Below are 12590 nucleotides of genomic sequence, written 5' to 3' on the forward strand. Positions count from 1 at the left end.
TTCTCACTCTCGTAGCTTCCTCCCCCCTCTTCCCATGCTCTCAATTTGCTCAGGGGATGGTGACCCTTTCCCCTTCTCCAGGGGACAAAGTTTGTCTCTTTTTGGGTCCTCCTTGTTTACTAGTTTCTCTGGCAGTGTGGATTGTAGGCTGGTAATCCTTTACTCTATGTCTAAAATCCACATATGAGTGAGTACATATCATGTTTGTCTTTTTGTGACTGGGTTACCTGGCTCAGAATGGTTTCTTCAAGTTCCATCCATTTTCCTGCAAATTTCAAGATTCCATTGTTTTTTTCTGCTGAGTAGTACCCCATTGTGTAAATGTACCACATTTTCTCTATCCATTCTTCAGTTGAGGGGCATCTAGGCTGCTTCCAGTTTCTGGCTATTACAAATAGTGCTGCTATGAACATCAGTGAACAGATGTCTTTGTTGTAGGAATGTGCTTCTTTTGGGTATATGCCTAGGAGGGAATTGCTGGATCTTGTGGTAGACTCATTCCCATTTTATTGAGGAGTCACCATACTGATTTCCAAAGTGGCTGTACAAGTTGGCACTCCCACCAGCAGTGGAGGAGTGTTCCTCTTTCACCACATCCTCTCCAGCATGAACTGTCATTGGTGTTTTTGATTTTGGCCATTTTGACAGGAGTAAGATGATGTCTCAGAGTTGTTTTGATTTGCATTTCCCTGATGGCTAAGGATGTTGAAAACTTTCTTATGTGTCTTTCAGCCATTTTAGATTCCTCTATTGAGAATTGTCTATTTAGTTCTGTACCTCATTTTTAATTGGATTGTTTGGTGTTTTGGAGACTAGCTTCTTGAGTTCTTTGTATATTTTGGAGATCAGCCCTCTGTCAGATGTGGGGTTGGTGAATATCTTTTCCCAGTCTGTGGGCTGCCGTTTTGTCTTGCTGACTGTGTCCTTTGCCTTATAGAAGCTTCTCAGTTTAAGGAGGTCCCATTTATCAATTGTTGACCTCAGTGTCTGTGCTACTGGTGTTATGTTCAGGAAGCAGTCTCCTGTACCAATTAATTCAAGGGTATTTCCCACTTTATCTTCTAATAGGTTCAATGTGGCTGGGTTTATGTTGAGATCTTTGATCCATTTTGACTTAAGTTTTGTGCAGGGCGAAAGGCTTGGGTCTATCTGCAATCTTCTACATGTTTGCATACAGATGTGCCAGCACCATTTGTTGAAGATGTTGTCTTTTTTCCAGCATATATATTTGGATTGCTTGTCTAAAATGAGGTGTTCGTAGGTGTGTGGGTTAATATCAGAGTTTTCAACTGTATTCCATTGGTCTACCTGTCTATTTTTGTGCCAATACCAAGCTGTTTTCAGGACTATAGCTATGTAGTAGAGCTTGAAGTCAGGATGGTGATGCCTCCAGAAGTTGCTCTATTGTACAGGGTTGTTTTGGCTATCCTGGGTCTTTTGTTTCTCCATATAAAGTTGAGAATTGTTCTTTCAAGGTCTGTGAAGAACTGTGTTGGGATTTTGATAGGGTTCACATTGAATCTGTAGATTGCTTTTGGCAGGATTGCCATTTTTACTATGTTGATCCTACCTATCCAAGAGCATGGGAGATCTTTCCATTTAAAGTCCCTCTTCTTCTTGTGTTCCAGTCTGTGAATGGCTTCTGCTTGAACTTCATTTTAAGTTCCCAGTGGGAGAAGAGCGGGGAAAGCCTTGTCATCGCTCTTTCTTGGGGTGTTACATGCTTTATAGATCCCGATTTTCCCCACTTGCTATCTGGTGTGAGGAGAGAAATGCAACATATAGCACTACAGAGGATAGTGGCGGAAGGCAGCAGAAGCACTTTCGCGTGATGCTGTCCCAATTCCAGGAGCCTCCAGGATGCACTGGGACTCCTGAGGACATGGGAGACTCAAAATTCTTATGGTACAAGCCTTTCACTTTTTTGGTTAGTGTTACCCCAAGGTATTTTATGTTGTTTGTGGCAATTGTAAAGAGTGATGTTTCTTTGATTTCTTTCTCCACCAATGTGTCATCCGTATATAGTAGGGCTACAGAGTTTTTTGAGTTAATCTTGTATCCTGCCACTTTGCTGAAGGTGTTTATCAGCTGTAGAAGTTCCCTGGTAGAGTTTTTCGGGTCATATCATCTTTATGTAGATTGTCATATCATCTGCAAATAGTGAGAGTTTGACTTCTTCCTTTCCGATTTGTATTCCCTTGCTCTCCTTTTGTTGTCTTTTTGCTCTAGCTAGGACTTCAGGGACAATATTGAAGAGGTTTGGAGAGAGTGGACAGCCTTGTCTTGTTCCTGATTTTTGAGGAATTGCATTGAGTTTCTTTCCATTTAATTTCATGTTGGCTATTGGCTTGCTGTATATTGCTTTTATTATGTTGAAGTATGTTCCTGCTATTCCTGATTTCTCCAAGACCTTTATCATGAAGGGGTGTTCGATTTTGTCAAAGACTTTTTCAGCATTTAGTGAGATGATCATATTTTGTTTTGTTTTGTTTTTTTTTTCTTTTTTTTCCTTTCAGTCTGTTTGTATGGTGGATTACATTGATGGATTTTCGTATGTTGAACCATCCTTGTATCCCTGGGATGAAGCCTACTTGATCGTGATGGATGATTTCTCTGATGTCTTCTTGAATTTGACTTGCCAGTATTTTATTAAGAATTTTTGCATCAATGTTCATGAGGGATATTGGTCTGTAGTTCTCTTTCTTAGTTGTGTCTTTGTATGACTTGGGTATCAAGGTTATTGAAGCCTCATAAAAAGAGTTTGGTAATGACCCTTATGCTTCTTTGTGCAGAATACGTTGAGGAAAATTGGTATTAACTGTACCTTGAATTTCTGGTAGAATTCTGTACTGAAACCATCTGGCCCTGGGCTTTTTTTGTTTGGGAGACTTCTGATGACTGCTTCATTAGGGGTTATAGGTCTATTTAAGTTGCTTATCTGCTATTGATTTAATTTTGGTAAGTGAAATCTGTCCGGAAAATTGTCCATTTCCTTTAGATTTTCGAGTTTTGAGGAATATAGGCTTTCGAAGTATGACCTGATGATTCTCTGGATTTCCTCTGTGTCTGTTGTTATGTCCCACTTTTCATTCCTGATTTTATTAATTTGCATGTTCACTCTTTGTTGTTTGGTAACTTTTTTCTAAAGGTTTGTCTATCTTGTTGATTTTTTCAAAGAACCAACTCTTTGTTATATTGATTCTTTGTATTGTTCTTCTTGTTTCCATTTTAATTGTTTCAGCCCTCAGTTTGATTATTTCCTGGCATCTCCTCCTCCAGGGTATATTGGCTTCTTTGTTTACTAAAGCTTTCAGTTGTGCTGTTAATTCTCTAGCGTTATTATTCTCCTGTTTCTTCATGTGGGCATTTAGTGCTATGAACTTTCCTCTTTGCACTGCTTTCAAAGTGTCCCATAGGTTTGGATATGTTGTGTCCACATTCTCATTGAATTCTAGGAAATTTTAATTTCTTCTTTTATTTCTTACTGGACCCATGAATTGTGCAATTGGGTGTTACTTAATTTCCCTGAGTTTGTAGGTTTTCTTTAGTTCGTGTTGTTGTTGAATTCTAATTTTAAAGCATAGTGGTCTGATAAGACACGGGGTTATTTCAAATTTTTTGTACCTGTTGAGGTTTGCTATGTTGCCAAGTATGTGGTCGATTTTAGAGAAGGTTCCATGTGGTGCTGAGAAGAAGGTAAATTGTTTTGTATTTGGATGGAATGTTCTATAGATATCTGTTAAATCTAATTGTGCCATAACTTCTGTTAGTTCTTTTCTTTGTTAAGTTTCTGTCTGATGTTCCTGTCCAGTGGTGACAGTGGGGTGTTGAAGTCTCCCACTATAAGTGTGTGCAGTTTTATGTGTGATTTGAGTTTTAGTAATGTTTTTTTACAAATGTGGATGCCTTTGTATTTGGAGCATAAATGTTCAGAATTGAGACTTCATCCTGATGGATTTCTCCTGTGATAAGTAGGTAGTGACCTTCTTCATCTCTTTTGATTGATTTTAGTTTAAAATCCAATTTGTTGGATATTAGGATTGCTACCCCTGCTTGTTTCTTGGGTCCATTTGATTGGAAAATCTTTCCCGAACCTTTAATTCTTAGGTACTGTCTATCTTTGAAGTTGAGGTGTTTCTTGTATGCTGCAGAATTATCCATTGTGCTAATCTGTGTCTTTTTATAGGCGAGTTAAGACCATTAATGTTGATGTATATTAATGATCATTGATTGTTCATTGATTATTGTTTGTTTGTTTTTGATTTGGTGATGGTGGCGAAATTATGTGTGGGATTCTATCCCTTTTTCCTTTTGGCTGTTGGTAAAGTGTGGTTATCTATTGCCTATATTTTTCTGGTTGTAGTTAACTTCCTTGGGTTGCAGTTTTCCTTCCTGAACTTTCTGTAGGGCTGGATTGGTGGATATGTATTGTTTGAATCTGGCTTTGTCATGGAATATCTTGTTTTCTCCATCTATATTGATTGAAAGCTTTGCTGGTTATAGTAGTCTGGGCTGGCATCCATGGTCTCTTAATGTAGGTAGAATATCTATCCAGTACCTTCTGGCTTTCAGAGTTTCCATGGAAAAGTCAGGTGTGATTCTTATAGGTTACTTGACCTTTTTCCTGTGCTGCTCTTAATATTTTCTCTTTATTCTGTATGTTTGATTTTTTCATTATTATGTGGCGAGGAGACTTTCTTTTTTTGGTTCAGTCTATTTGGTGTTCTGTAGGCTTCTTGTATTTTCATTAGCATGTCTTTCTTTAGGTTGGGAAAGTTTTCTTCTATGATTTTGTTGAATATGTTTTCTGTGCCTTTGAGCAGTGTTTCTTCACCTTCTTCCATACCTATTATTCTTAGGTTTGGTCTTTTCACGGTGTCCCATATTTCCACCCCAACTAAAACCCTACCTATCACATACCCTTTCTTCTATTCTTCCCCTGACTCAACCTTCCTGCTCCCTCATGACCTCGGCATCCTTCCTCTTCTTCCCTTCTCATTCTCGTTGCTCCCTCCCCCCTCTTCCCATGCTCTCAATTTGCTCAGGGGATCTTGTCCCTTTCCCCTTCTGCAGGGGACCATGTATGCCTCTCTTAGGGTCCTCCTTGTTTACTAGCGTCTCTGGCAGTGTGGATTGTAGGCTGGTACTCACAAATGAGTGAGTACGTATCATGTTTGTCTTTTTGTGATTGGCTTACCTTGCTCAGAATGGTTTCTTCTAGTTCCATCCATTTTCCTGAAAAATTTCAAGATTCCATTGATTTAATCCATTTTTACAGTTGTTTTCACTGAGAAAGCAGCTCTCATTAGTCAACTCAACACCACTTGGACCCAGGCTTTGTTTTTTGAGGCTTGTCTTTGTCAGTGGGGAACACCTGCAAGAAGACTGTCTTTGCCCAGGCCAGGTAGCCTCTCTGTCAGGGCCTCGTCTCTGTTCTTGCCTCTGCATTAGATACGGCTCAGCCTTCTTTCTAAGGTTTCATTCCTTCAGAAAAGAGATCAGGATAAATATTTCCTGACCTTAATAGCATTATGTCTATTAAAATGTCTCAAGTAATAAAATGGAGGATACTCCCTCACAGTTTACCCTCAGCCCTGGCTGCCATTAACATATCACATACATTCCCCAGAGCAGACACATTTAGGAGACTATACCATATGTAATGGTGGCCCAAAAGGACATTCAAGAATATGTTTTGGATCATTTTTTAACGTAAGGTTTCTTAAATGTTTCTCAAGTTTTGTGGTCTGTTTTTGTGATAGAGTTTCACTATGTGGCCTAGGCTGGGCTTCAAGTTGAAACTCATCCTAGGTCCCCAGGTCATGCACCATCATGAATGATGCAGTTTACAATTCACATTGATTGTCTTAAAAAAGTTTAGTCAGGTCTGTCATATCTGGAGACTGAGGCAACAATATTGCAAGTTCAGGTCCCATCTCAGCTACAGAGTGAGCTCAAAGCCAGCTAGAACACTCAGTGTGAACCTATCTCAGAATAAAGAGTAAAAAGGGACTGGGAGACATGGCCTATCAGTATCTTAAACTGTTTCTAAGTGAACACTGCTTTAGTTTTACACTGAGACTATTTGCACTAGTCTAGTTTACATGATTTTGAAGTAATTTTTATCTTTCATACCAAACTTGTAATCTATCTAGTGTCAGTACAGAAATGCAGCTCTTACCTCAAAGATAATAAGAGACAGTTATACTTCTCTCTCTCTCTCTCTTTTTTTTTTTTTGTTTTGTTTTGGTTTTTTATTTGTTTTTCAGGAGCAGAAACTGAGTGGCCATGGCCTAGAAACACATATTCAGTCTACTTAAATTTATGTTCTATCTAAAAGTTTCATGAACTTTTAAAAACTTTTGTGTTATTTTGTGTGTGTCTCTGTGTGGGCTTCTATGTGCCACAGTACACAGGTGGAGCTCAGAGGACAATCTGTGGTAGTAGTTCTCTTCTTCCACCATGCAGGTTCCCAGGAACAAACTGAGATCATTAAGAAAGTGCCCTTTCCCACTGTGACACCTTACTGACCCTCATGAAGGCCTTTTTTTTTTCTTTTTTTTTTTTCTTTTTTTTGGTCATAAATCAATGCACTTTAAATACATTTGAAATATCAGGTAGGTAGTTAGGTTGCTGAGACATGGGGATATTTCTGTTATAGGGCATAGATGTTTGATGATATTCTTAGCCTTTGAGCTGGTGGAAATTAGTGATTTGCCTGTCAGTACATTTCCAAATGATTTACCGAGTGATCACAAGATGTTAATAGGTCAGTGTTATGTGGACAGTGAATGGCTACTAAGTTGGGGAGTGGACTAAAGTTAACTCAAGATAATTTGGCTCTAAACCTGAAACATTAGTTGGGAAACTCCGTAATCCTTGATGGTCCAAGTAGTCAGTATTGTCAGCATTAATTTCAGGTGAATTTCTGAGTGAGAAATCAAAATTAAACCACCAAACCCTGTTAGCCACCTGCACCAGTACTGTTCCCTGAACAAGTTTTTTTTGTTTGTTTGTTTTTTTTTTTTTGTTTTTTTTTCCCTACAGACTTAAAATTATCCTCAATTGGTTACATGGTTTCCAGTCCTCATTCACAGGCAGGTGCGCCTGTTCCCTAGACCTTGGGAATAAGATCTTTTTGTCTGTGTTTTCACTGCTAGCTTCCTAATATCTTTTGCTGTATGGATATGTTAGATTTTGTTTGGGTCAACACCAGCATGTTTTCCTGTTCACTGATTGGTTTCCTGTTGTGCCCTAATACTACTTTCCTGACAGCTCTTAATCGCTTCAAGTGCCTGTCAGTAGGTGGAGTCAAAAGGGTCATTAGCATTTATAATGCTGCACTTACTGAATTATTCCAGACTGGTTCTTGAATGTCAGGGATCCCCAGATGAAGACGCCCACCATGCTGTTGAGTCTGTGGGCCCTCTGTGTGCTCTAGTGAAGGCCAGTCAGCTCCTTCCCACCTCCCACGTCAACCAGGGCAGTCCTTCCTTTCTCGTTTTCTCAGGCCTTTGAAAACCATGCTCCTCCTCCTTTTCAGGGTTTTCCATTTTTATTTTATTTTTATGTTGCAAAATAAAGTTGTGTTACCCTAAATGTAAGACAACTGTCTTCTTATTCTCTTTCATAATTAGTTAAAAAGAATAAACTTGGGCAAGTGAGATGGCTAGCAAGGATGTTTGTCACCAAACCTTCTGACCTGACCTCAATCCCATATAGTCCACATGGTGGAAAGAGAGAACCGATTCCCTCCCGGAAGTTCTCTAACCTCTCACTTGTGCTGTGGCCTGTGTATCCTGGCGTACACACAATAAAAATATGTAGAAAGGAGAAACCTAAAGGCAAATACATTGTCATTTGAAGGGACTTGCAAGCCTGTGCTGGGGTGAATGTTGCTCCTTGTGGTCTGCACATAACCCCTTGCATCATTTCCTTCCTAGTGTGTCTGAGGGAAACTAAAAGGGATATTTTACAAGGGTTCTAAGGGTGTGATGACTCCACTTTCTCTCTCTTCCCTAAATATCCTTCAAGAACCCTGGGGTGCACTGGCAGAGGCAGCTCAGGATTGGCCACACTAAGTGATAATTTTGTGATAGATTTGATTTTTTACTAAAAGTAACAGAAAAGAAAATGCAGAATAAAAAACCTCGTTAGAATCTGAAAGAAAATCGAAACTTAGCTTAACAAGAATATGTTGTTTTGTGATTCAACCCAAGCAATTCTGGAAGAGCAAATTAGCATTTGAAGAGTGCCAGAGTGGAGGTTGAGGGTGAGGGCCGTAGAGATAGAGGAGGAGGGTAGAGACAGAACAGTAGAGGGGCTATTATCAAACTTAGGAGTTACAACTTGTGCTCAAGTCAGGTCCCTCCCCTTGTCCTTCATAAACCAATTAAAAGAGCCAGTTAGAAGTTGAAAGCAGAAAAAGGAGATTTATTCAGTGTGGCCACATTGGGCAGAGGGACAGGGTACCCAGGAAACCTCTCAGGTCCATCATTGGGATTCTGAAGTGAGATCAAAGTTCCAACAGAGAGCCAAGAACACACATGTCAAAGCAGTTGTAGTCAAGGTAGGGTCGAGCCTACCACTGTTGACCCATGATTGGGTCTCCCTGTAAGGTGGTCTGACAAGGAGATAAAACTGTTTGAATTCTCTTTCACCCTCTGGCTGACACCCTTTACTTCTCCCACCATGAGATTCCTGGGGAAATTCCCATTTCTTTAGTATCTATTGTTTCTGCACTCCAATAGTCAGGCCTAGAGATACAAGTATCTCTTTAGAATGACTTCTTGTCTTCCAGTTCCCTCAGAGGTGTATGTGGAGGAAAGTAGAACTAGAAATGGATGTAGAGAAATGTAGACGTAGAGCAGAATGCAGGTGGAGGGGGAGGGCGGAGCTGAAGGAAGGTTGATATGGAGGATGGACGTGGAGGACCAGGAGGTAGGAGAAGAGGAGAATGGAGATGGGAGGAGGAGAGGGGGGAGCTGAGTGGGCACTTGGAAGTAATGGAGTGTTGTGTGACAGTGACCATAGGTGGATGTCTGTATCAAATCACTTAATTTTATATTTATGTGTGGTATATACATATGAATTATGTGCTAGTAAAATAATAAAAATATTCAGTATACTATTTTCTGTCTATGACTTGAATGACTTTATCACCATAGGAAGTCAGGCTTCATTATAGTCAATATTTGGAGGATATTAACCTAATATGGTTTGATAGGAATTATGAGTAATTATAGTGAAATAATTCTATTAATTAATGAAGACATTTTAATTTTTTATTTGGTGTTAAACAGGAATATTTCCTAGAAAAGAACTGACCTTCCTATCCACAGACCATCATAAAGCTAGACACACTATTCTTTTTCATAGAAAAGGAAGCTGTGATTTCACTGTGGCCAGGCAGTTCAGTTTGTCATCATTTCATAGTTTACAATGCCATAGCTGTCCCTTGCTTTAACTCTGTGTTTGTGAGTGATGGATTTGGAGATTCTTTGTGTCACATCCCCAGTACTGTCCTTACAGCTCCTGACAGTGTGGTGCAGGGTAGGTGAACCTGCTTGAAGTGGTCAGAGCATGGAGCTTGGGAGCTTGGGGGTCCAGTGATCAAGGCTGCTCTGCTGCTCTTCAGTCCCAGATACGGTTTCTACTTGCTGCTGCCCTGTTGGCAAAGCACTTTCCAGACACTGTAGACATTTGGGAAATATGCTTCTGGCCTTTGTGATCAAGCAAATTTATTAACAACCATGAGGCCCAACAATTTTCAATAAATCATGACTTGCTGATTTATTTCAAAAGATCCATATAGCAGTAAACAATACCATTTACATTTAATTATTTTTATTGAACAAGAAGCAATTTTATTTGTAATGAAACACATGTTATGATTAAGGATGTATTTTAATGACCTTTAAGTAATGTGAACAAATGTTGCCCTTGACCTAATAGCAGAGACTTGCCTGCATTATTGAAAACTTGAGAATGATTTTTAAATTATCATGAAGTGCTTCGAATGACACTCTCATTATTGTGCCATTATTCAGTCATTTGATGTCTAATATAATAAATGAAACACACGCTTGTAAATGTTGATGTGTGTGGGAATGAGGGCTGTTGCTTGTTCTTTATGTCCCGATATCAAAGGGTGGTGTGTGGTATGGAAGCTTCATGTGTTGGCAGTTACTGCGACCACACGTGTTCAGTCCTAAGATTGATGTTCATTTTTATTTTTTGTGTTCCAGGACCTTTTTTCTATCAGTGCCTATGTTTATGCTCAGAAGCCACAACTGGATATTCACAGTTTTGAAGGAACATTTACCAGGGTAAGTTAAATATTTGGTTAGTAGAAAGATATTGAGCATCTGTGTAAGTTAAGGTAGTGGACTTTTGTTTAGAGAGAATAATTCACACCAAAGCTCTGAGGCATGAAGCAAAAACTGTAAAATGTGTCAAGCTCTTAGCGATTCCCAGGTGACAGTTGTGTCTGTGGAGTACAGCCAGTGCTGTCTCCTTGGTTTGTAGCACATGTACTACTGATAAGATCCTGTTCCCACAGGATAGGAGTCAGAAAAACAGTATAGTGTAGCAAATTCAATCTTGGTTTCAGATAATAGTTCATGACCTATGTGCCCAGCACTTCTAGCTTCCTATTTCCTGGGAGGATAAAAACATGTTTACATGCAAGTGTATGCGTTTATACAGTCCTTCACTTCTATGTTCCACATGCTTGCTGTTATGGAGACTTGGGAAAGCTTGAAGCCCTCTAAGAGCTGAATACTTATTTTAACAGCTGATAACTGTTAACCAATTTTTAAATAAGGGACTTTATCATATGACTTTTTTTTTTGTATTGGAGCATGGTTGGATATGTTCGTTACTGTTATTATATACAAAATTTAGCTAGTGATCATTATCATTTGCAAAACTAATTGCAGGTGATAAATTATTTGACAGTTAATATACATGTTGTAGGGACATGAGCTGAGGACACCTGTGAGGCACTCACAGTCCACAGGGGAGATGGCTGTCACTTTGTAGCTGCTTATTGGCCTGCATGCTGTAGAGTCCAAACCAAGATGTACATGGAAAAATGGGAAGAGCATGTGCACTTGATGCTCTCTGGCCTTTCTGTGCTTTCTTAAAAATATTATGGAAAAAACATCACATTCTTCTAGAACACCTCTTACCATGTAAGAGAAGCTGTTACAAATAGGTGTCTCTCAATAAAAAATTAATCCAACCTTCATCACAGTTCTTAAATACTGTTGGCATTCTTCCTTTTCTACACGTCTTTCTCTTTCTTTTGTCATTTGTATGCCTTGTGGCTTCCTAAGTGTTGGCAATATTTGCTAGACAGATGTTTGCAGACCTCAAGGTTAGAGTCAGAGTAGGCTGTTGAGAGCCTAGGAGGGTGAGTGTGCCATTGCGGGTAGAGATGCTGGAGTGGAAGGAACCCTAGTCAGTCCTCTTGGAGGAAGCTGCACAAGAGCCTTCAGCTTAGGGGAATTGCCAGGTCGGTGACTTTACAAGGCTGTTTTAGATTCCCTCTCACCTTAGGATGGTTGTGGGCACTGAACGTTATGTTCCGACAGACCTACAACAACACCTGCCAACGATGAGAGTGGGTAGAGTCCACCCTTCTTTACTGCATGGTTAAACTTGGGTTTGATAAGTCCTCACATTTCTCTTTCCCGAAGTGAGGTACAATCCAAACTAGCAGAGTCTGTGACAGGCTGGTTTCCGGGATGGGGGAAGGAAAAAAAAAGGTCACCCTGGAACACTGATGTTAGAGGGGCTTTGCTCTCTGAAGAGAAGGCCCCTTTTTTCACATAGGATCACATGTCCTCTGTATAGATTTGGTGAGGGTAGCTCTTTAATCACCAAGGGGCTTTTGGAAAATATCCGGGATGACTGTTTGGGAAATTTGTGAGGCAGAAGTGGCCTCCTTAAAGGTGTGGTATGTCTGGGAAGCTTAGTGAGGAAGGGAGACAACCCTGGAGCACGCAGGAGAGTCAGCCCCACACCACCACAGAGTGATTGGGGCTCATAGTTGATTGCTAAGAAGGTGCCTTGTGTGAGCTAAGAAGAGATCCCAGTTCCCATCATGAGAATGGAATCCCTCTGTGTGTCTGGTTCAAGGAAACAACACATTGTTTTGAACAGAAAGAACCTATGTACTGCATATAAAAGAAGAAATGGGATGGCAGGGGAAAGCAAGCTTTTCATTTAATAGAAACCCTCTAAAAACAAGCAAAGGAAAATCCAAGGGGAGGAGCACTTAACCAGCTCTTGCTCTGGTCACTGAGGGTGTCAGGGTGGAGCTGCACATCCTACTCTAGTGGCTGCTCTGTTTCTCCTGTGCTGGGAATTATTTGGGGAAAACCCACCAGGGTTCCTCAGACTTTATTGGCAGTTCCATTGCAAGGTACCTGATCAAGTCTAAAAGGATCTCTTATACCAAATATATACAGTGGTGTATAATTCAGGCTATTGGATATATTATTTAAATGGAATCCTATATATTTATATATAACTGCAGTATAGAGTTAGAAGTAAGTAAGAATTAGACTACCACAATAGCTCCA

The 12590-nt window shown here is 39.9% G+C and overlaps 1 protein-coding gene across 8 annotated transcripts in view; it reads left to right on the forward strand.

The window, feature by feature from the left end:
- Atp9b (ATPase phospholipid transporting 9B (putative)) overlaps positions 1-12590 on the forward strand; it is a 189670-nt gene that overhangs the window by 58604 nt on the left and 118476 nt on the right. For all 8 annotated transcript variants that reach the window (XR_004768406.1, XR_003482992.2, XR_003482993.2 and 5 more), the window contains one exon: positions 10248-10328. Coding sequence is in view for 5 of the 8 variants with exons in the window: in XM_035440311.1 (XP_035296202.1) it covers positions 10248-10328 (81 nt within the window). In the remaining 3 variants the exon portion in view is untranslated. The remainder of the gene's footprint in view (positions 1-10247; positions 10329-12590) is intronic.

The sequence above is a fragment of the Cricetulus griseus genome, chromosome 2 (assembly GCF_003668045.3).
Source record: "Cricetulus griseus strain 17A/GY chromosome 2, alternate assembly CriGri-PICRH-1.0, whole genome shotgun sequence".
Taxonomy (NCBI): domain Eukaryota; kingdom Metazoa; phylum Chordata; class Mammalia; order Rodentia; family Cricetidae; genus Cricetulus; species Cricetulus griseus.